This window comes from Trachurus trachurus (genome assembly GCF_905171665.1).
Source record: "Trachurus trachurus genome assembly, chromosome: 4".
NCBI lineage: Eukaryota > Metazoa > Chordata > Actinopteri > Carangiformes > Carangidae > Trachurus > Trachurus trachurus.
Window position 1 is genome coordinate 2,027,167 of NC_139898.1, and position 24,431 is coordinate 2,051,597.

Sequence of the window (24,431 nt, forward strand, 5' to 3'; positions counted from 1 at the left end):
TTACCACAACTAATAAACACATTAGTACTGAGGATCTATGTGTGTGATACAGACATTTTTGACAACACATCCAGTGGTAAATATGATCAGTTTTACTAGCACGAGTACCAACTATATTTGATAGCACAGTTGAGAGAGAATGGGGATGGGGAATGACATGCAGCAAAGGGCCGCCCGATGTGGGAATCGAACCAGGGCCGACTGCAGTGAGGACTATATGAGGCGCCTGCTCAACCCTGGTGCCCCACAGACATATTATATATGAGACATTAGAAGTGCTTTATTTGCCATATAATGTCCAGCTATCATAACTGATCTTAGGGTGTGATTAGTGTTGCAATGTAATGGAAATCTCAATGTGGCCTAGTGCAATATCCAAATCATAGGGGTTGCAGGTAAAATATCTTCACCATTGTTGTGCATTGTCAACGCTATAGGTGTTGTATTGCTGCAGAGAAACTCTGGCCAGACCCAACAAACATTAAACATTTTAATTTTGTGGTGAGTGAAGTGAGATGAAGCAAAACTGACCATTCAAACTGAAATTGCATCTGCCTATTTAATCACAATATGCTGTATTTGCCCTTGTTCAGAAGCACTATGCCTTCATCATCTGATCAGTATTGTTTTACAGTTACCAGTATTATGGTATAAAACATTTTTTTTCTACTTGTTGACTGATATCACCTGAACTGATGTATTATTATATCACCTAATAAAATAATATAGATAAGCAGGAGTAGAAATTATATTTATACTAAACATATATTTTGGCATTATTTTTATTTTAACTTGTGGTGTAAATGTAGTCCTTCCATTAAAATATTGCAATATGCAAGTTTGTCCTTGAATTTGAAATGCAAACTGCAGATTTTTGGTTTTCAGTTTTTCTGATGGGTGTAAATTAATCACAAGTGCTTTTATTTTGACAATAACGAACCGGAAGTGAATCTGTCTCGAGCGATTCAGAGCTTGAAGTTTTCTCGTTAGCTTCCATTTCAACAATGCAGGTAATCCTCTCAATTTTAACTTAAGTATTTTACCAATGGCCATCAGTGTCATGTTATCATGTTATCATGTTATCAACTGGGATGTTCTCCAGTGTTTTGTTCGTTTGTGGACCACTTGAATGTATATGTACATCCTTTGAAGCTAGCTCGCTAAATCAGACAGTGTTAGCATTTTAGCTAACTTAGCTAACAACATCAACAATGAAGCTAACGTTATTGTTAAACCAACTTTGCAAAGTGTGGCCGGTTGCCGTGTGTAGTTGATGTCTTTACGATAACATATAAGTTATACATGGAGCTTTTCGTCTGTCTCGCTTCCGCAGCAAAGGGAAGAGAAACAGTTGGAGGCGTCGGTGGAGTCTCTCATCTCTCGGGTGGCTCACGTCAAGAACGCTCTGCACAACTTCATTTATAAACTGGAAAATGAGTACGAGCGTTTAACATGGTGAGTAAAGCATTTTGATAAATATTAGTTAACGTCTGCGTGGCAGCTCTTGTTAACCTTGGTGTCATGGTTTGGAAGCCTTTCTACTAAAAACAAGAACGCATTGAATCAAATAGTGAAATGGTCAAGTAAGCTGATAGGTGAGCCACAGCTGAACCCTTCTTCCCTGTATACCAGACAGTTACAGCAGATAGCCACGACCATTTGAAATGATAGTTTACACACCCTTTGCACAGTGAATTCCAGTTTCTTCCCTCTGGACGGAGGTTGTCAGTCCCATACTGCAGAACAAAACGTTAGAAAAACAGCTTTGTTCCAGCTGCAATAACACTGGTAACATGCTGTAGATTGTACAAAAGCTGCCATTGCTTTTATTTATTTACTCTTAACTTGTAGGAAATTTTGCTCTTGGTGTTTTTAATTCTTCTTTTTCAGGGCTCCAGACTGCGACTAAATGGTCGCATTTTGCGACTAAAATTTGATACAATGCGAGTAAATTTTTCATCTACTCGCGCATGTGCGACCAGTAAATTTGCCGATTTTTTATTTTTTTTAATGACCACTGTGATTGGCTAATGTGTGAAAAGAAACGTGTGTTTCTCTTCTCCACATCTCGGAGCGGAGCAGAGCGTCTTTCCACAGCAGAGCTCCGTGTGAAACAGCAGGAGACACACAGACCGGTGACCTGCGTGTGTGTGCTGTGTCACCTGCATTTTTTTTTTCGACGGCTCGCTACAAACCTTAAACATCCCATAATATGCTCGCGCTCTCGGCAGCGGTACTCAAATCGTCACAAGGCAACGAAGCAGGTTGACTCGCGCTGCAGAACGCGCTGCACAGACTAGGCTCGGAAATGATTGATTGATTGTTGATCGATAGATCCTTTTTTTTTTTTGGCCGTGCGGAGGAGGTTGGGGGGGGGATGTCGACGAGTTTTATGCCAAGGAGGAGTCCGTGCACATGTGGCTCAGTCAGGGTCAGCAGACAAGGAGGCCAACAAGGGCTGGCCTACACAGGCACCTTATCCCCCAAGGAGGGGGGGGGGGGGGGGTCTGTTCTAGGATGAGTTTAGTTGGTGTGTCTACTTGTTCTGTTATTGGTCAGTGCAGCCTAAACATTAACTTTATATTTTCAATATTTAAACTGTTGCACAATAAAATGTGAATTAAAAACATTATAGTTTCTGCATTTATGCAGTATTTATCAGTAATACAGTGAAAATTAGAAGAAATGTGCAAATTTACTTTGCAAGTCGTTTTCGGTGTGCGCCCCTAAATTTTCTGCTTGCGCTCCTAAAATTTTAAGTTAGGGGCCACTGTGCTCCTAGTCAAAACAGTTAGTCTGGAGCCCTATTTTAATTATGTGTTTTTAGTTTCATGTTTTATTTTATTTCATGAACTGCAGCACTTTCTGTCGAGCTCGAGCCCAAGCTGTCTCTTGTTTTATGTGTATGTGTTCTTTTTAAATGTCCTGTTTCTGATTTGATTGTTCGTTTTCTGTTGCTTGTTTAACTCTCGACTGCAAAACTAGTTTACCCTTGGGTATCAATAAAGAAACCTGAACCTGAACCTGAACCTAACCATTTCCATGTTTTTCCATATTCTGTGTTATAAACTGTTTTCTTGTCTGTATACAACATCTATGTCACGTCTGTCCGTCCTGGGTGAGGGATCCTCCTCTGTCTCTCACCCTGAGCTCCTGTTTAGTTAGTTCTCGTGGAGTTTCTCCTCAGTGGATGTGAGGGTCTAAGGCCAGAGGATGTTGTTATGATGCTGTGTAAAGCCCTTTGAGACAAACTGTTGGTAAAAATGGGCTTGCCTTGCCTTACCGTATATAGGTTTCTACTAGTATCATGGCCAACGCTGGGACAACAAGAAGTAACCACATCATGGCTAGGGGTGATGAGACCCCTGACATTTTATTGGAGGACACACAATTATAAATTAGCTGTAATGTTTGAGTTTGAGTTTGAGTTTATTTCAATCAGCAAAAAAATAAATAGAACCACAAAAAAAAACAGTTACACATCCCTCTGAAAGCAGGGCTGCATGGCTGATCCAAAGGGTCAGGGCTGAAGCTACAAGCTTATAGATGCCCTAACCTTTAAACCATACATGTATATGTATATACAGTACACATAAACAAACAAGCATACATGCCATCTACACACATACACACACCTACATGTACATACTCAGCAAATACCAAGCAAAAATAGACATTTAACATTAGTCCCATAAATCATTCCTGCCTACATTTACCATTAGTCCCATAAATCATTCCCCACCTTCAAAACTGTGTCTTTCCAAAATGACATTTTTAAACTTATTTTTAAATTGCACCAGATTTTTACTTTTTTTGATCTCATCAGTTAACTTGTTCCACAGCTTCACCCCACAGACAGACACACACATGCTTTTTTGAGTAGTGTGAACAATTGGTTGTTTAAAATTCCATCTTCCTCTTAGATCGTATCCCCCTTCTCTATCACTGACATTTTTTTGTATATGGCCAGGAAGTAATTCATGATGTGCTTTATACAAAATTTGTGCGGTTTTGAACTCTACTAGATCCCAAAATTTCAGTGTCTGTGATTTTATGAACATTGCATTGGTGTGTGCTTCAGAAATATCTCCATTCTCTGGTAAAACTGCCCAAAATACTAATATTCACTTTACATGGAGCAGCTTGTTCTTTGTGCTCAAATCTCAAGTTAAAAATGAATTGCGCTGTATCTTATAATCAATCTGAATCATCTTTACAATCACATCCTTACATTCATGTACTTGAAGAAATGTCTTGGAATCTTCTAACAGCCCAGCCTTTTTCAGGAGGCTTTGTATTTTGCTGTGAAAAAGTGTGTCCAGTGTCACATTTGTCTATGAACATTTGTGTTTGAACACAACTTATGTTCAAACACACCTTGTCATCAGAATGTAGACATTTCTTTGTATTTCTCCTGTTTGAAGCTCTGGTATTCATTTTTGCCATTCAGGCCGTCTGTGTTGGACAACTTTGCTCTGCTGTCAGGACAACTGAACACCATCAATAAACTTCTCAAAAATGAGAAGACGCCATCCTTTCGCAACCAGGTCATAATTCCTCTTCTTCTGTCTCCTGATAGAGACGAAGACTTAGCAGTGAGTATCTTAAACACTCCAAGCCAGCAATGTGTGTGTGTGCTTGTGTATTAGGCCTGTGGGTTAATCGGTGTTCTCTATCAGAAACTGACAGAGCAGCGTGTGCCGGTCTTCAGCCATGAGATCGTACCAGACTACCTGCGGACCAAGCCTGATCCAGAGGTGGAGGAACAGGAGAAAGTGCTGAGTGTTGAAGCTGCACGTATCGGCCCAGAGGTGGCACAGGTCAGTCACTTACTGCACTACTGTTTCATTCATTAAAGGGATAGTTCACCCAAAATTGAAAATTCATTATCTACTCACCCTCATGTGGACTAAGGGCTGGGAGAAGTTTCAGAGTCCTCCGTGGCTTCTCTGAGTTACAGGGGGTCTCGGTGTAGCAGTGCATGTCCATATAACGGTTGCATATGGATAGCAACTGTCTTCGTAACAAAAAGACACACCAAAAAACATCCAAATACCTCCATGCTGCTCGTATGTAATGTCCGTCTTGTATTGAAGCCCCAAAATGGTTCCGCAAAAAATTAAATAATTTGCGATTTGCGAGATTTGGACGGACCAGGAAGAGGAGCTTCAAGAAGCTTCCGCTGCAAACAAGTTTGAAATATAGACTTATTTAATTTTTTCGGAACAATTTCGCATTTCGGGGCTTCAATACAAGAGGGACATTACATACGAGCAGCATGGAGGTATTTGGATGTTTTTTGGTGTGTCTTTTTGTTACGAAGACAGTTGGTATCCATTTGCAACCATTATATGGACATGCACTGCTACGTCGAGACCCCCTGTAACTCAGAGAAGCCACGGAGGACTCTGAAACTTCTCCCAGCCCTTAGTCCACATGAGGGGGAGGAGATAATGAGTGAAATTTCAATTTTGGGTGAAGTATCCCTTTAAGTGATTTTACTCTATTCTATGACTACAATAGATGATCAAATCAGCTGGAAATCTCATATTAATCATGTACAAACCAAAGTGTCACGAAGCATTGCAGTATTAAATAGAGCAAAACAGGTTCTGGATCACAAAACACTCCGCATTCTATACTGTTCACTAGTCCTTCCTTATCTAACTTACTGTGCAGAGGTTTGGGGAAATAATTACATAAGCACAATACATCCACTCATCACTCTGCAAAAGAAAGCTGTAAGGGTCATTCATAGGGCAGGATATAGGGATCACACAAATTCTCTTTTCTTACAGTCAAAACTACTGAAATTCAAAGATCTTGTTAATCTACAGACCGCTCAAATAATATTTAAAGCAAGAAACAACTCACTGCCTGGAAATATTCAAAAATTATTCATTGAAAGGGAAGGGGGTTACAACCTAAGGGGAAAATTTAACTTCAAAATCAGGAACATACGAACAACAAGAAGGAGCTTTTGTGTTTCTATCTGTGGAACTAAACTATGGAACAGTTTGAATGTGGGGTTAAAAGAATGTCCAAACATAATCCAGTTCAAAAAGAAATACAAAGAAAGGTTCATGTTACTTTCAGTTTGTCTTTGTATGTATGAATGTGTTTGTATATGTTTTTTATATGTATATGACTATATAGAGAGATAAAGATTAGTAATCATATGTTAGAATAAATCTATATGTATATAAATATAATAATATATTAGAATAAATCCAGTTAAATAACTCATAAATTAACTTACTGTATATATTATAATGACTAGATAACTTGATAGATAAATTCAAGTAATAATGACTAGATAACTTGATAGATAATTTATGAATAAGGGGTGGGAGTAAATAAGTTTTACTTCTTCCCACTCCTTTTCGGATATGAAACAAACAAATAAACAAAAACAAAAAAAAAATTAAATTACCTTTATTTTTCAATTATTTTATTTTATGAATGTTTTATCCATTTTTCAATTATTTTATTTTATGTTTTCATTATATATATATATATATATATATATATATATATATATATATATATATATATATATATATATATATATATATATATATATATTTCTTTATATAAATATATATATTTCTTTATATATATATATATATATTTCTTTATATAAATATATATATTTCTTTATATATATATATATATATTTCTTTTTTTGTTCATATGTTGTTTTTGCAAAGTTTTTATATGTTATGTCTGTCCATTTCTGTATTATGTTTTATTTCTTTTAACATGTCCGAAATAAACTTAAACTAACTAACTACTCACCCTGCTAATGTTTTTCTCAACAGAAACAAATCCAGACGTTGAACAAGCTGTGTTCCAATCTACTGGAGAAGCTGAGCAACCCACGTGATGAGAGAGATGCTGAAAATGCAGGTACATTGCAATTTTACTGCAGGGCTCCTCTGTTTTAAATTGTCTTGTAAATGAATTAGTGTTATACCCAGGGGGCAAAGCAAAAAAACAGACACAGAGCGTTGTAAAAGGTTTGACACCAGAAATGATATCTAGGAACTTGAAGGATTAAAACCTGGGTGGACAACCCGGTCAACTAGCTGCTGGAAAGCTACAGGGGCCAAAACCCCTTTCTGGGGTCGTTTTGCTGGCGAAATGATGTAAATGCAAATATTTAGGTACTACAATGGCATAAATAGTCATATAACTATAACATTTGGCAGAGAGTATCTTGACACATAGGGGGAGGCAGGAAAAAAAGATTCTGGGGTTTGTTGCAACTGGATTTTAAGATATCACCCTCAACATCCCAAAAAAGACCAAAAAAAGTACTGTTCGCCTGACAAATTCTCATGAAAATTATTATTTTTCAGCACTTTATGGAGAATATCTATGCCTAACATGTATATAGAAAACTGACTTAATTCATAAGCTTCCATTTGAGTCCAAGATAGCCTTTCTATCTCAAAAGCCCCACTTGCTGTGGCCAACGGTCTTCTCTATCTATCTGTTCACTTTGGGGAGACCAGAAATAGAATGTTTTCTGATCATGTCAGTTAACATGTAGTTTTTCACAATAGGTGTTGCATTGTTTGGAGACAGCCTGTAGCTTTCCAGTAGCTAGTACAAAGGCTATCTTGGACTCAAATGGAAGCTTATGAATTAAGGAAGTTTTCTATATACATGTTAGGCATAGATCATCTCCATAAAGTGCTGAAAAATAATCATTTTCATGAGAATTTGTCAGGCGAACAGTACTTTTTTTGGTCTTTTTTGGGATGTTGAGGGTGATATCTTAAAATCCAGTTGCAACAAACCCCAGAATCTTTTTTTCCTGCCTCCCCCTATGTGTCAAGATACTCTCTGCCAAATGTTATAGTTGTATGACTATTTATGCCATTGTAGTACCTAAATATTTGCATTTACATCATTTCGCCAGCAAAATGACCCAAGAAAGGGGTTTTGGCCCCTGTAGCTTTCCAGCAGCTAGTTGACCGGGTTGTCCACCCAGGTTTTAATCCTTGAAGGTCCTAGATATCATTTCTGGTGTCAAACCTTTTACAACGCTCCGTGTCCGTTTTTCAAAAAACTGGGATTTTGCCCCCTGGGTATTAGATTTAATGGTTCTTTTGTAACATATTTTATAATTTTGTTTTTTCCAGCGATGAGACAGAACAAACCATCCTTCAACCCAGCAGACACTAATGCCCTGGTTGGAGCAGTTGCATTTGGGAAGGGTCTTTCTAAGTGCAGGCCCCCGGGTCCAGTAGCCCAGGGGCCCATGATGAGCGGAGGTCCGACCTTACAGCAGGTCACTATCGGTGGTGGCTCCAGTCAGCAAGCAGGTATGGGAGGTCCCGTTCCTCCACAGCAGCAAGGACAGCCAGGTAGGAGACCTGGAGAGCTGGGTTAGTATTTGATTTCAGCCTACTACTTATTTTGCTTAAACAATATTCTTGCTCTTCAACTCCTTCTTTCTAATATTTATAAAAAAAAAAAAAAAGATATTTAGGACCATTTGAGAAATAATTAAATAATAATGAATGCTATAACGTTATCCAGCCTGTTTGTCGGAGGAATTCAGATTTCAAAAGAACACACAGACTTTATATAATATATAGTGGTTAATATCTTATGATTCATGATGTGATTTAAATAGTTTGTGTGTGAATTCCTGTTTGTAGTGATGATGCTGCTGAAAGTTGTTTGGCTTGACCTGAACTTGTTTGTCCAAAAAAGGCAGCAACTCATTCCAAACTGACCACATATTTCAAAAAAACTCTTAACAGCTCATATCTTTCTTTAACATTCTTGATATAATGTGCAAATGAGCTGAAACACAACATCATGCTTTATATGTTGTTGTTTTTTTTTAAATAAAACTTTGAACTGTATTACTACTTCATTGTTTGTTGTACCGTTTAGCTTTGTACTGCTGAAACACAGTTTTTAGCAGTTGATATGTTTGTTCTTACCCGAGGACTTGACAAAGGTCATCTGTACTGTATCTATGTTTATAATGATCTCTCTCTGTTTCTCTTCCTCAGGAAAAATGCCAAGCAGCATCAAGACAAACATCAAATCTGCATCTAATTCGATGCATCCCTACAACCGATGAGCTCCTCCCTACTCATTTTTTTTTTTTTTTTTTTTTTTTTACATCATGTGACTTTTGTATCCTGTGTTACTTTCATAGAATGCAACAACTTCTGAGAAGTTGTCCTCTTTGATGCTGTTTCTGCGATGCACAGTTTGATATGAGAAATGTCTCCAACAGAACAGAATGTATTTAAACCTCCGGTGTTTGATACAGAGTTACAGTGTTGGAGCCACTAGATGGCAGTATGGCATCATTCATTGGATCACAATGGCTTTTATCTGGTACTGTTGTCATGAGACTTTCAATAAAAGATGTTTTCAAAAGACTTTCTACGCGTGTAATGAATACATTTAAGTCCATGCTTAAATCATTTTGTCTTAAGTCTGAGGACTGTTTGTATGAATATTTGAGGAAAGTAATTCTGCACATCTTCAGAGTCATTTTGACCTGCTGAAATCGTAAACATGGAAATTGTTAGTGGTTTACAAACTGATCCAGTTGTTTTTTTTTGTTTTTTGTTTTTTTTACAGTGAAGTGGTGTTCATACAATACAGATCTGTACTGTCAAAACTGTAACCTTGTTGTAACTGAACATCACCACAGTAACAGTAGTACCACTACCCATCAAATGGCCATCGCAGCATATCAGACATGCACCATAATCCCACGTCTGTTCACTATTTCTCCCTCTTTCTTCTCTTTGCCCATTTTGCTGCAGTACCAAAGGTGAGAATAATGAGGACGGACGTTGCTCTGTGTGGCCTGATAATGTCAAAGTGTTTAAGGGGAGATATAAGGGAGTATCGGTGCTGACGTGTGAGAGGGGCCTCTCTCCACGCTGCCTCTCTCTGTCCACTCCAATCCCTGTCCTGCTGCACAGCACAGTGACCATGCTGCTGTCACAGCCGGCCGGCCCATGGCTGACCTACATACACCCTCTGTCCCCAAACAGGCAGACGTCTCGCTGTGTCAGCCACTGTGGTCAGACGCTCTGCTGAGACAGCTCAAAGCTGCACAAGGTCATACCCGTGTCCACAGATGAGGTCAAAATAATAAACAAAGACCCATCAGACAATATTCTGCAAAGCTCAGAAAACACGGTAGGCTGCAGCACTAATGTTTCAAACTATCGCCCCCAAAATCAGGCAGGTTTTACCTTTCAAGTACAAATTACACACAAAGATATAATAGATTCTCAGTTATTTGTATTTGTTTCACAGGCAGCTGCTGAGGTTTAGCAATGAAATGAAAAAGAACAGCATACAGGATAATGTAACATATAATAAAAATAATAAAAAAACGGCAGACAAAATGCAGTGATTTCAATCACACTCTACACAGCATCACAGTCACAGCAGTGTCTGACACTTTGTTTTCTCTGGTTGAGGCAATACAAACATTAATTGTAATGCTCATCATTAAAGTAGCATGTTGCAGCTGGATCTGATACCATCCATCCATTCAGTCCTGCAAAGCTAAAACGTCAGTCAGTAGTATTTAGTAGCCTATGTTGTTTTTAGTGAACTGGAAGACATAAATGTGAGATTGGCTAAATAATTTAGCCACGCTAAATGGACAAAAGAAAAATGAATATACCCAAGGATCTTGGTGAATGAATTAGAATGTTAAATCTAAGGTAACAACAATAAATAAGCTAATCTAATGAACCAAGCTGAGCTCAGCCATTTCATTCTCATGATTTTACCTTGACATTAAATATATCTCACTAAAGACTAATTTATTTATTCAATTCACTAGTTATGGTAATTTATTATTATAATTAATACTGCATAATTTCCATGCCCATTAGATCGTCCATAGAGTGCAGTTTAATTGTGCTTTTTTTTTTAGGTCCCATGTCTGCATGATGCTTCAAATAAAAATCTTATTTATTTAATTATTGATATGTTTGAGTCTAAACTTTAAACGTTCCCTTTCACAGTGCAGTTCGTCCTGTGTCGAAAGTCAAGTCAAACCATAAGGGGTCACTAGTGTTTCACTGTACACAAGAGCAAAACCGGCCACTGGCTTGTTTTTAAAAAAATCTATCCACCTCATGCTTGTACTCTTAATTTCAATATCAATTAAAATTCATAGATAGAGACAGAGATAGGAGCGGTACAGACTCACATGGTGGATAATGTGAAAGTTCACTATGACAGTTGCGTCCTAAATGACAACATACAGTATATAGAGCAGGGGTAACTGGGCAGTTGTTACTGGACAATACATTTGTTGTGAAGACACAATTAGCATTGAAACTTTGAGAAGACAGGACTACACACTGCAGTGACCAACCATGTCGGAGGACTTCCTTTCCAGAAACTTTTTAGAAAACACAGATGACAAACCCATAGCAAATTGGCTAAAAGCTGCAGAAAGTAGACATGAATGATCCCACTTTTGTTGTTGGAAATGAGTGCAATAATTATTGCAACAGCTCTGTACCCAAATGTCCTTGATCATCAGAGAAAAATTATTTTTTTGTTTCATTTTTGATCCATGTTTTGGAGAGATAACTTTGTCCTCCCTTTAATGTGAGTGATTCCTGGCACAGTTTTAAAGGTTTTCCCCCATAATTGAAGAACATGATAAGGTCCATATCTTGCTCATTATGGAAGCTTTAGGCAAATATAAAGAAACACTATACAGCTTTTAACTCCCACACCCCTAATGCTCAAATATACTGCAGCTTCTAATTCAAATGTTCCATGGTTGAAATCACTTGAAAGGCTAAGATGACACACACTGATCTGTGAAATCTTCTCCAAATGTCTTCTTTATGAAAGTTGGGATCAGAGGAATTCATTAAAGATCTGTGGGTGGAATAGGCAATATGAAACTGAAGCTTTCCAGCGGCATATCTGTGCCAAAATGAACACTTTCCAAATTCAAAAATCTGCAGCACTGACTGGAACACACCCACAGCCACTAATTACTTGACCCTGTTCCTGCACAAGCTTTTTGTCCGTGGAGCATGACATGTTTTTTTTGTGAGTAACGTGATTCTCATAAGATCAGAGTTTCATCATATTAATGCGGAGGGCTTCCTGAGACAAAGAGCCCCCAGACCTCAGACCTTGTATCATCTGCTTCAGTAGCCCTCCCTCAGGCACATGTGTGTAACCTTAGTGTGTCTGTGTACATATCATGCTGCCAGGCGTTGATGTAACTGATGCACATTATGCGTGGTGAATAACGCCAGCCTGTTTATGAGTCTTGTTATTGTCATTGATATAATGTGAGTCCACTGTGGTGTATATGTGCCACATGCATGGAGGACTGGTTGAGGATGGTTGATGTGAAACTCCAGTGATGAGGAGGATACAGTATGTGCTTTGGTCTCTTCCACGTGTTACTGTGCTTTAATTATTAAAGGGATAGTAGCATTTTTTTAAAGTGGGGTTGTATGATCTACAAATAGCCCCTAAGTACTTTAATTGCAGTAGAAGACTCTCTGCACTCCTGTGGAACTGTGTTTTTTTTTTTTTCAGGTAAAACCTCTTTTAGGCCACGAAAATAGGCAGTTTCTTTGGGTCCATTCACAACACTGTATGTTGTAAATCTCTGGGCAGGGCTATTATGGGCTGGCGTTGCTAACGGGAGGAGTGCAGAGAGTCTTCTACTGCAATTAAAGTACTTAGGGGCTATTTGTAGATCATACAACCCCACTTTAAAAAAATGCTACTATCCCTTTAATATTATTATGTTGGTACCTAATCCATCTCTTCTCTGTATATAATGTCACTGACTGGACTTTACAGAATTACACTGCTATTCTATTCTATTTTGTACTGCTTGTTCTTATTATTTAGCGTTGTTTATTATTTTCATTGTGGTTGCTGCTGCAGTACTGAAAAAGCCCCATGGGACTAATAAAGGAATATCTTATCTTATCTTATGTGTTCCCTTGACACCTAAACCTATCCAACCAAGCACAGCCAACTTAAACCCAGATACCAGGGTGTCGTCTGACTTCTTGAAGCAGATCAAAAATATAATATCATATAATAATATAAGTAGCTAGCAGTTAAGAAAATGTTGTGTTGTGATTTTTTCCTGTAGAACTTCATGACTGTTACATTAGGTGTTGGCTAACACTATTTTTGATTGGATGTGATGGCGTCTTCTCGCCATGTGAGAATGATCAGTGTCATTTGTCATGGTGCAGCATGTTATCCAGCCTGTTTGTCGAAGGAATTCAGAATTCAAAAGAACACACAGACTTATAGTCAGAGTGGAATTACACCTTTTTACCATGTAATGAATGAATCAGCCTCACAATGGCTTTTGGTTTGCAGGAGCGCATGAATAAATTATCCACGTCCAGCACTTCTTACCTTTCATTTCTCACACAGTGGCTGGAAGAAGCTCTTTGATAGAAACAAGGAGGCTTCTCCATGTAATTACATTTGATCGTGTTTGCATATGTCACCCCCACAGTCTCTGTCATGCTCTCTGATTTTGGATGCTGCTAGGAACCTCATCCTAATCTACTAGTTCATGTTTCAGCCTCTTCCTCCTTTTTTTTTTCCAGTGGAGGGATGAATTGGAGGCGCAGAATCAGACATCCTGTCTGGTTTATCTGGAGGAAAGAGATAAGTGTGGATTCCGCCTCTTTTCGGGAACGCACATTAACCATGCCTGGGAGGGAGAGCAGGGTGTGTGGAGGGGAGGGGAGGGCGGAGGAGGTATCTGTCTGCTGGGAGCTCACAGCTTTCACTCACTTCAAAACTGTGAAAACGTCCCCTTCACACCATCGGCAGCTTGGCCCGGCTCGGGTGTCTGTTAGCGGGGACAGGGCGGCTGCGTGCCATGGCAGAGTTGGAAGTGAGATGTTATCCAGAGGTGTTGGACTGACAACTCTACAAAGTGTAAACTTGTATCCTACAGTGACTCCTGACCCTGACCCTGTAACAAAAGTCTGCAGGGAATCATGAAAGACGACATGAAAAATGACAATAAATGGGTTTTATGCAACAAAAGAAACTATTTATTTGGGATACGCATTGCCAAGTACAAATGAAAGAACCATAAATCCTACACCTTTCAGCTATTTTCTCCACAGAAAACAGGTTTTGAGTTGGAATTAAAAAGACAATAGTTTTCCGTTTGATGTCTTTTTTTTTTCTTTCTTTTTTTTTTTTTTTTTTTACATAGCAGAGATCTTAAAAGTTAAAACCTGTCAAGAAAAAGTCTCCACAATTTCACTCTGAAATCCCTATAAAAAAGAAGTTAACATTCAAAACACTGCAGTACGTTATTTTACTGAAGAACAAAAAGACATGCAACAAATAAAACAGTTTCTGTTTTACAAATTGTTCATTTTTCTTTTCATGTCTCTTCTCCTTTTATATTCAAAAACTAAAACGCATCATTACATGAGCTTCGATAATATTTGACAGGCAATGTGAAAAGTAGAGTAAAGCCTTTTTTAAGGGGTGCAAAAACAATCCTGGTGTTCGCCTTGCATGGCAGGTGCTGTCAAATCACTTTGATGACTTATGAAGACACGACTGAGGCAACGTCTGTGTATCACTTGAATGAAGCTTGGCCCCTCCACATTTCTCCAGCAGGTGAGCTGAAGAGGGGCAGCTCTCCATGATCCCAATTGTCTGATTCAATGTATGCGATGTCCAAACATCCATGATTTCATACAAACAAGCTGAGGACTGATTAAAAAAAAACTTCTGTGGTTCTGAGGCTGAGAGGGACTGAATTTTTATTTTTTGAAAGCACTGAGTTGGGCAACGTTAACACTTTTTTTTTTTTTCCACGTCACCTTCATTTGGACAGCAGCTTCCCTTGGTATTACTGTAACAAGAGGGATTCACCTTCAATTTAACAGGAATGCCATCAGGCTGTGATAAAATAGCTACTGTTCAAATTCAAAGATACAAAAGAGGAGTAAAGGTGCATATCTACATACTGTATATAGAGCATTCTTGAGCTAATTCACATATAATGGTAGCATTAGAAAAGGAACATAATCCTGCAGTAAAGCAAAAAATATTATGAAAACAGAAACAAAAGAAAGATGACCTATTCACAAAATGGAGACATAAAAATATATCCAAACATCATCTGGATTTGTGTGCCATCAGGGTATTTTTTCCATTAATCTATATAAACAGTGATGTATTCAAACTGTATTTTGGCTTTGAATACAGAGTACTAGAGCATGATAAGTTGCTCAGTAGTACCGATAATAAAATCCTATGAAAAGAGGAAAAAGAAACTGTTGATAAAGCTGATCGCAATGGAAGAGGATAAAAATTCTGCCTTTTTTGGTATCAAAGTGTAAGTAAGTGTAAATGCTGATATGTCATGAGGACTATTGTAATCATGTATACGTGTTCCACCACATACTATTCTGTACATACAACTAAAGTCACAAATCTTATTTCACATTTTGGATTGGTTTGTGTTGGTGTTTTTTTACGTGTCATTTTAAAACAAAGCAAAAAAAAAAGTGCTCCGTTACAAACCCTCTTTCCAATGTTGTTAGACAACAGAGGTTATGTCAAACTAACCTCGAGTGTTTTAGCTCTAAATGAATATGGAGGTATGTTTATGACCCAACTCTGAGCATGTGAGGGAGATTTTGAGCACAGAAAGACCTTTTGTCCACACATGGCGTAAAGTTGCAGAAAAACTGCATTAAGATGAAAATATCAAAAATGAGAAAACTTCAAAATCATTTGTTTAAAAACGTCCTGTAGTATCCTCAGGATTAAGACACAGATGTAATTCCATGAATTACAAGTGAGTGTTAAGTCAGACAAAAGACACAGTGTTTTAAATCCCAGTGGCATGACACCTTTAAATCAGAGTTACAGTTTGTGTTGCGTTGTGGTATTTGACTATAATGACACACGTTGTTAATGTCTGATAATGTATACTCTGTTTCTTCCATATATCACTACTACGGTTATAGCTTAAAATTTCCTCTGCATTATTTTCTCTTCCACATTTACAAATGTTACGTTTGACTTCAATCAATACCTGTTATTGTGCTTTCATTCATAGTGACGTACCATAACACATTGTCATTTAGTGTTTCACAATAATTTTTCTTTGAATAATGGTGATGCAACCAATATGTGTGAGTCTTTTCCCAGTCACACTCACTTTGTTCTTGTTTTTTTTAGTTTGTGTAAAAACTCTTTGTGTTTCTGTGCTGCAGTTAGGGGGAAATGAACTATGGCTCTGGCAATAAAGTATAAATGTCTTATATGTCACTGTCTGGTGTAGAAGTTCTGAGTACAAACAATATATACTGAGACTGAATACTTGAATATTACCTGACTAATATTACTGGTCTAATATATTAATACCTCACAAAGTATGGCATGAAAAATGTAAGGACATGACATAAAAACATGTAATGAAACATTAACAAAATTCACCTCCAGGGTTGAACTTTGGCACTATAGATCAACAAAAAAAGTCTGTGTACAAATCAAGACAGATGTATAATGACAGGGCATGGTGTGGTGTACACTTCAATTCTATTCATCATAAAAATTCATAAAAGCAAAGCATTTGAAAGGTTGTTTGTTCTGTTTGTTACTTCGAATAGAGGTAGTGTGAAAGCATTTCAATTTACACGACGTGGGGCAATAAGCTGCTAACTGTGCCTAATGTGTGAATATATGATGTCTGAGAAATACAATGAGGGAACATGGACATGGAGTGCAAACTGTACAACTGTGGTTGTGGATGTGGAGTCCCCTACACAGGCTCATAATGGTGCAGTGGTGGTCCGAACAGGAAAAGTGACATTTTTGTCCGTTATGGGGGAAAAACATCGTCCCAGAGCCCATAAATGTCCCACAGTGTGACTACTACGTCCAGTAGGTCACGTTTAGTCCCAGTGGGGTCAGGGGTCACGATGTGGGAGATATGGGAGGAGTGCAGTGGTGGAGTCAGGAAGGACGGAGGATCAGTTGGAGGTGTCGGAGTGAACGCTTCCGGGTCCTTCTGTAGGTGAAGTCACTGATGAGGGGGTTGGAGCGTCTTGCCAGCCGCCGTTTGCCTGAGACAAAATAATAGAGAGGAATGGGAGGGGGGTGAATCTATTGTTTCATATTCATTAGTCAATGCAGCTGGGTCATACATACATACATACAGTGAGGTGCAATGGATGCAAGTCCTCAGGGCGAGCCAGTGTATGCACATAATGCTGGGATACCACTGACCATACAGCTGCACACAGCCTAAAGCCATACGACACAGCCGAACCTAACCTAGCTCAAATTACAGCTAATCCTTCAGAACAAGGTTGACATAAAATAAATAAAATCATGTTTTCAACCAAGCAGAAAGGGAGTGAATTATAGTCCACACACCGTCATACACTGAACACTCAAATTCATTTAATGAAGAAAACACAACACACATAAGAAAAGGCAAATTGTACAAGATTTGGCTTGTCACTGTCACTCTAATATGAATAATATGTAAATGGTATGAAAAGACCTTTGAAACAAAGCAAGTCCAATCAATGTCACATGCACTAATTATGACACTGACAGCTGAAATTAACATACAACAAGAGCTGGGGAGGGCCGCTGCACTGCACAGACAGGCCTTTTAAACAACACTTAGAATATTAAAAGTAAATTTAAAGCCATCAGTAAAACTGGAAATGGTCCTTGACACCCTTTCATTTCAAAGCCAGTTATTGAAGGCAGCAGACAGTGGTGTGTAATCAGAATCAATCACTCTCAACTCTCTTTTTTTTTTGTAACTTATTTAATTTTTAAAATCAGAGAAGCTGTCTTCCTTTAATATTCCCTCATTCATAAAATGTTTGAAAATGAATTTGTTGGACACATTTAGTAACACACAAATGAACAATTATCTAAAGCGTTCAGTGTTGAAGGTCATAGGGCTGATGTGTTGTTATTTATATATACTGTGTGTTTCTTCAAAATATTTTATCAAACCAAACTTAGCTCCATAAATCACAGGCAAAGAGCCTGGAAGACAGATATGATATCCTGCTCTTACATTATGCATCGCAGAGCTTCTTTATAGGGTCTAAAAAGTGAATAACACAGCATATTGTGGCAGTGTAAGATGTGGTAGAGCAAGCAGCCGTCCAAGGAGAACTGTATCTGTGAGGTCAAAGGACTGAGAGAGAACAGGGCCTGAATATGTTAGCGGCCTCTCAGGGTTAGCACAGCTGGCTGTGGGATGTGCTCGGAGCAGCCAGGAAGCTTATTTGAATACACATACATGTTTTTAGATGGGAGACATTTCGTCTGATTATCATATGGCCACTGAGGCACAACGAGGGCAGTGGAGGAACCCAGCAGCGGCTGTGACCGTCCTCGTCCTCTCAGCGCGACTCACTGTCAGGGCCATTAGTGTGGCACGAACATGATCTGAGCAATGCGCTTGGATTGCTGTCCCAAGTCCACACTCTGCTCTCCTTGTGTCTGTCTTATCGATTTTCCCCTTTACGACACGGCTTGTCGCTATGAATTTCCCTACAGTTTGCAGCCGCCAGCGAGCATCCCCACCCCCACCCCCGCCCCCAACTCCCCCACCCCCACCCTTCTCTACAAACCCCCCACTTCTGTACCTGAACTCTTTTGCAAAAAAATGAGACAAACATGAGGGGAACACAACACACCCTGTGGCAACACGGGGAGCTGCGAGGCTTTATTTTTAGCAGCGCAGCCGCGTCATCTCCTGGGAGGGTCCGGTGGGTGCTGTGGCCCCGGGCCGGCTAATTAGGGGTCAGGTTGGTCAGAGGAATTTAAAGTCCAGTGCAGGAGGTGTCACCTGTTTGTGCAGTTGGCTCTGGGCTGACCATACGTGGCTGCAGGTGCCACGCCAGACCTGATTACATATGACAGGCTCAGAAGGTGGCTCTGCACGTACGCAGCCAGTACACTGGGCAGTGTGCTGCCTGTGGCACCGGCGATACAGAACCAATCAACTAGGTGATCAGAGCAAAGCAGAGACAAGCCCGACTAAGTGGCATTCTGAGCCCGTTGGCTCTGAAATAATTGGGAGGGGGAGAAAGGAAGAATTCCTTACATTGACGCCCTGGGGACTGTAGATCTGGTTGGCTGTAAGTCCTTCACTGTATCCGCCTGTCTGACTGATAACATGGCGAAGGGTATCCACCTGAAACATTCAGAAACAAAAAACAAAGCAAGGTCAGAGTCAACGTAAGTGAAAAGAGAGAGGGATGACGAGACAAAAAGAACCTATTTCTGCCTTATATGCTTCTATATTGTATGTCCAAATCAACAGACAGGCCACACTGCAAAAACTCAAAATCTTTCCAAGAATATTTGTCCTTTTTCTTGTCAAAATGTCTCATTTCTAGTCAAAACTAATCTCTTTCCACTTAAAACAAGACCCATCACCTAAAAAATAACTTGTTTTTAGATCATTTTCACTTGTTTCAAACAAGCATTCACTTGAGCATTCAAGCATTCAATCTGCCAGTGAAAGCAAGTTTTTTTGTGCTTGTAATAAGGAAGAAAAACTTGCTCCACTATCAGATTTTTCAACTTATTTCAAGTGAACATAATGCTTGAAAGAAGTAAAAAGTGTCTAAAAACAAGCTTCTTTTAATGTGATGTTTCTTATTTTAAGTATAATGAGATTTGTTTTGACTAGAAATGACATTTTGACCAGAAATAAGACAAATATTCTTGGTAAGATATTTGAGTTTTTGCTGTGCATTTAGGATAAAAAGAGTTTTCTTTTTACTGGTTGAGTTAAATTCACATTCATATGGTGAACACATGACAGCCACATGTCCTGTGATCAGGCACTTTTTGCTGGGGCCTGGATGTAACTGTGGTCTTTTTCACAACAGACATTTTTATTAGTCACAGCAGTGACAGACTTCAGGCTGTAGGGTGAGTTCCCTTTGACAGAGGTACTGAAATAGGAGGAAGCAATACTGTATAAGAAAAGAGATGGGATGTATTTTACCTGAAACAATAAATGAAAAGGGGGTGTTTTTATGCTAGCAAGAGCAGAAATATTAAGGTTAGCAAGACATCTGGAAACAGCAAAGCTCTTCACTGATCAAGCAAATGTCAGAAAAAGCAGAAATCAAGAAAACATGATGCTGCCTCATGCAGGGCTGGCAGAAAAATAAGAAAATAGGCAAACCTCAAATGTTTTGACCTCAGCCTGAATTAGCTTTGTTAATGGGGTTCATTGGTAACAATGAATTAACACAAACACAACACAAACAGATGCTCTCCTTTGTTCCAACTGATTCAACTGAATTAATGCTGGATTTAGTTGTGTTTAGGATTTGCTAATGCTAACAGCAGTCGAGTCCTCTGATACTCCCAATCACTGTCTGGATAATATAAGTCTGTTTTTTTTTTAATCATTAGTTTTATTAGGCTACTTGTATTAGTGATACCTGTGTATGACATAAAAGTCAGTCAGGAAAAAGGAGTGTTGAGAGGGTGGTGGGCCTGTCCCTGCAGATCAGTCAGGACCCTACCTGTGACTGTACGTTGGCTCCCACCTGAGCCCCCTGGTATGAGTCCCCATTCAGAGACTGCACGCTCATGAACAAGTCCCCGGAGTTTGACATGTTAAAAGAGCCACCAGAACCTGAAAGGAAAGAGGGAGCAGTCGAATCACAGAGAGACAGAGAGAAGCAGGGAAAGCAAGTCGGCCCCTCCAGACTTTAATGTGGAGGAGCTCCATGCAGTTAGCTAGCAGCCAGAGAGGTGCTGTTAGAGCAATGGAACTAATGCACGCAAGAAAACAGAAAAGCTGCAGCTGCAGCTGCGGCCACCAGAAGTGTGTCAAAACACACAAATAAGCAAGTATTAATGCATAAATAGAGGAAAAGGAACAGTCCAACATCATAAGAAAACACTTGTCTGCTGTCAAACTACTGGAGAGGTCAATGTAAAGTAAAAGTGGTGTACTGAGACTCCATGTCATTTCTGTTACTTTTACATTGAAAAAATGTTCTTTTGACTCAGACAGCAAATAAAGACATTTCTTAGAATATTGGACAGTAGCTTTAAAAGATGAGTCTGGTATCATTTTAAAATGTTATTACCTTTTAAAAAATTTTTTTTAGTTATGATCCTAAATTACATCAGGACCACATGGAAGTCAATATTGAAATAATAGATTCCTGATGATGATAGAACATGTGATCTACTGTTAGTTTTACATGGCTTGTTGACAAAAATATAAAGCATCACCAGACTGGTCTTTTGCAGCAGAATAGATAAATAGAGAGTTACAAAGTCAAACATGAAAAGTATTGTATTATTGAGATGAAGACAACAGGACAGTTAGAACATGGAGACTTGGGGCTCAGGTTGGCTACACTCTTTGCTCTAGATGGGTAGGTGGGCTTTTTAAGGGGTAAACATTCAGTAACGGTGCATTACATTGTGATAGGCATGTTCCCTGTACAAGAAGTGCCAGTTTTGTTCGCCCTAATTCATTCCTTCACAGTCACCAACACCAGCTCTAAAATAGCCTCAGATCGATAAACTGCTTAGTTGTAGTAATGCACAGAGAGGAGGTACATGGCTAAAGGCTGAGCAGAGCCAGGGACTTCCTGTCTCACCTGCAGAGTTTGGAGTTGAGGGTGAATTTGCTTGGCTTCCATGTGAGGATGCATTAGCCGCATTCACGGCAGTTCTCGCAGCGTACATGTTGGCTTCTTCTTGGAACTTACCAATGTTTTTCTTGTATCTGATTCTTTTATTCCCAAACCAGTTGGAAACCTGAACAGACAAACAAGGGAACATAGTTTAATTCTTGTGAAATCTGAACATACAGAGAAATCATCATGCTATAGTGTTTAGAGTGCATGGCCTTAATGGCAGGTGGAACACTGCAGAGGGCCTCTGTCAGTGGTAGCAGCTACATAGACTGGTGCTGCGAATCCACATTAGTGCCAGAATGGAATGATTGCCAATAACAGTCTCATTATGTCATCATGACTGCAACTATCATCAGAACTCACACAAGCACCAATCAGTCAACATCCGCTAACACCCATTATGGCTAATGGACCCCCAGATGAAGCCAGGGGGTAATCCCAGCACTAATGATAAACAACATTAAAACGAAAACCAAATCAATCCTGCAAAGTTTCCAATCCATAGTAGGTAAACATTCTCCTTTATTATGGCCAAGAAACGGAAACCCCACAAATCATTCAGCCACCGAGCAGCTTCCACAATCAGGCCCAGATGCATCCTCAAATCATTTGGTATGAATTAATGAAACCAACTGAGAAAACAATCCATTCCCAAATGATGGATTCCAAACACAAATTGTTGTTTACCTTGGAGTTGTCATTGCTTTCCTGATTATCAACTCTCACAGGATTTAAACAACTTGAGCGCTAGAATGCAAAGATGAAAAAACAAGGTGCCAAAATACTTTTTGACTGTCAGCATCACTGACACGAACATCTCTGTCGTCAGATGTCCTTTAAGGTACCGTAAGAGTGATGCTCTTGGCTTTTTAGAGCTAAAATGATTGTGATTTTTTTTTTTTAATCGTTCAATTAATCGTTTTGTCGATAATCACAAAACATGACAACAAATTCCAAGCACAAGTAGTTTTTATCTGTGATCAGTAACAAAAAGAATGATGAAACGATGATCTGAAACAAGAAAAAGTTAATATTACATTATTTTTTCACTATAATTGGGGCCTTTATACAGCTAATTACATTCTATCCATTGTATTACCAATGTACATTTACATTTATCATGAGTCTAGAGATGCAGTATGGGAAATGTGGGCTTAAAGGGATAGTAGCATTTTTTTTTAAAGTGGGGTTGTATGATCTACAAATAGCCCCTAAGTACTTTAATTGCAGTGGAAGACTCTCTGCACTCCTCCCGTTAGCAACGCCAGCCCATAGCCCTGCCCAGAGAAAAGTTAATATTACATTATTTTTTCACTATAATTGGGCCCTTTATACAGCTAATTACATTCTATCCATTGTATCTAAAAAGTGCTTTGCCTGTGTACAGTATATTCTATGTATTGATAGAAAATATGACAAGATGTGAACAGTGTTGTTGCTCTACTTCAGAGGAAACATGGAGCCAATGGTCAAAAACAGCTTCGTCTGGTTTGATTTACACCACTACAAACTTCTGACAGGGCGTATTTCTACTGAGTGCTTTGTTGTTTCAGTGAAAGGTACGGCTAACAGATTAAAGGAGCTGTCCCTATACTCATGACACTCATTATTAGGTTACTTGCCAAGACACTGACAGCTGCTTCTTCAGGTTAAGAACAGAGTTTGTCTGTTTTACTGCTGTCTGTGTGTACAGTGGTTGTGTGTAGTGTGTAGTGTGTAGTGTGGGGGCAGTGATCTGCGTGTACCTGGGCCACTGTGATGGCACACTTCTTTGCCAACTCTTCCTTAGCCTCCTCGCTGGGGTAGGGGTTACTGAGGTGCGAGTAGAAATACTCATTGAGGATCTCTGTCGCCTGCTTGTTGAAGTTTCGTCTTTTCCGTCTGCAAAAGAGAAAATCAACAAATGAAACAAGAAAGTTCCTATTCTTTTATTCAATTATTACTTAAGACAACTCTTAATAGATGTGTACAACACTGTCTTTTTCATTCTACATCCATGGGTCACTTTAGAACTGAAAAAATAAACTGGATAGTTTGTTTTTACTTCGTCTTCATCTCATCCAAATTAACCCCAGAGTCAAAAATGTGTGGTCTGTATTTCAACCTCTAAAAAGATAAGAATATTCAGACATGGAAATGTGCGTCTTTGGATGAACAGAGTAAATAATTTATTTATTTTAGAATTGATTTAGCTGATGACATTAAAAGTATTTGGCCTTTTAGCAGCTGAGTTTCTGACTTGGGATGGTGGTGGACAGTTCTTAACTTGTCTGCTCAGAAAGAACACTTCTAAACACATTTGAGTTTTTGACCATTAAACCAAAACAATGAGTTTGGAGATCCTGAAAGGTTTCCTAAGGTTGGAGAGAAAATATATATAAATTGCAGCAGCTTTAACAGTAAGTATTAAAAAAAGTGTTTGGGCTTTGGTAATCAAATAAATAAATCCTTCTTTGTTTTAGAAAAACTAACTGTAACTGTTAATAAACACAAATAATACAGTGAAACCTTGGTATTGTATCAGGTTAAAAGGCAAAAAAAAGAAAAGCTAAAACATGAAACACTAATTCACATTTTTCAAGGTCTGCATATGGAAATGAACCCTGCCCAAGACCATGAAGCAGACAGCTAACGATGACCCAGGACCACCTGCTCCCATCAGGTCGTGTCTGTATGTGCCACACCTGAAGACGGCTTTACATAAGCTGGAGGGAA

The 24,431-nt window shown here is 38.9% G+C and overlaps 2 protein-coding genes across 4 annotated transcripts in view; one reads left to right on the plus strand and one right to left on the minus strand.

The window, feature by feature from the left end:
- The first annotated feature begins 972 nt into the window (after positions 1 to 972).
- Positions 973 to 9,393, plus strand: med8 (mediator complex subunit 8). 2 transcript variants are annotated; one of them, XM_083970658.1, is made up of 7 exons: positions 973 to 1,010; positions 1,334 to 1,455; positions 4,451 to 4,595; positions 4,680 to 4,820; positions 6,822 to 6,909; positions 8,151 to 8,396; positions 9,036 to 9,393. In XM_083970658.1, the coding sequence occupies exons 1-7, from the start codon at positions 1,005 to 1,007 to the stop codon at positions 9,104 to 9,106; spliced, it is 819 nt and encodes a 272-aa protein (XP_083826784.1). In that variant the 5' UTR covers positions 973 to 1,004; the 3' UTR covers positions 9,107 to 9,393. The 2 variants fall into 2 exon arrangements, with proteins under 2 accessions (XP_083826784.1, XP_083826785.1); XM_083970659.1 differs by having other exon boundaries at positions 8,151 to 8,375.
- A 6,632-nt stretch (positions 9,394 to 16,025) lies between these two features.
- The window catches only part of LOC310985155 (pre-B-cell leukemia transcription factor 1-like), a 54,293-nt gene continuing 45,887 nt past the window's right edge, over positions 16,026 to 24,431 (minus strand). Inside the window, exons 5-9 of one of the 2 annotated variants that reach the window (XM_083970648.1) lie at positions 23,462 to 23,597; positions 21,678 to 21,837; positions 20,583 to 20,695; positions 19,142 to 19,231; positions 16,026 to 17,126 (exon numbers count right to left, since the gene is read on the minus strand). In XM_083970648.1, coding sequence (XP_083826774.1) covers positions 17,034 to 17,126; positions 19,142 to 19,231; positions 20,583 to 20,695; positions 21,678 to 21,837; positions 23,462 to 23,597 — 592 coding nt within the window. In that variant the 3' untranslated portion in view covers positions 16,026 to 17,033. The remainder of the gene's footprint in view (positions 17,127 to 19,141; positions 19,232 to 20,582; positions 20,696 to 21,677; positions 21,838 to 23,461; positions 23,598 to 24,431) is intronic. The other variant, XM_083970649.1, reaches the window with a different exon arrangement.

Bases quoted from the DNA above. Each gene is read 5' to 3' on its own strand.
- med8 (XM_083970658.1), top strand. The intron at 4,596-4,679 runs GTGAGTATCTTA...GTTCTCTATCAG, and splicing joins ATAGAGACGAAGACTTAGCA to AAACTGACAGAGCAGCGTGT. The intron at 4,821-6,821 runs GTCAGTCACTTA...TTTTCTCAACAG, and splicing joins TCGGCCCAGAGGTGGCACAG to AAACAAATCCAGACGTTGAA.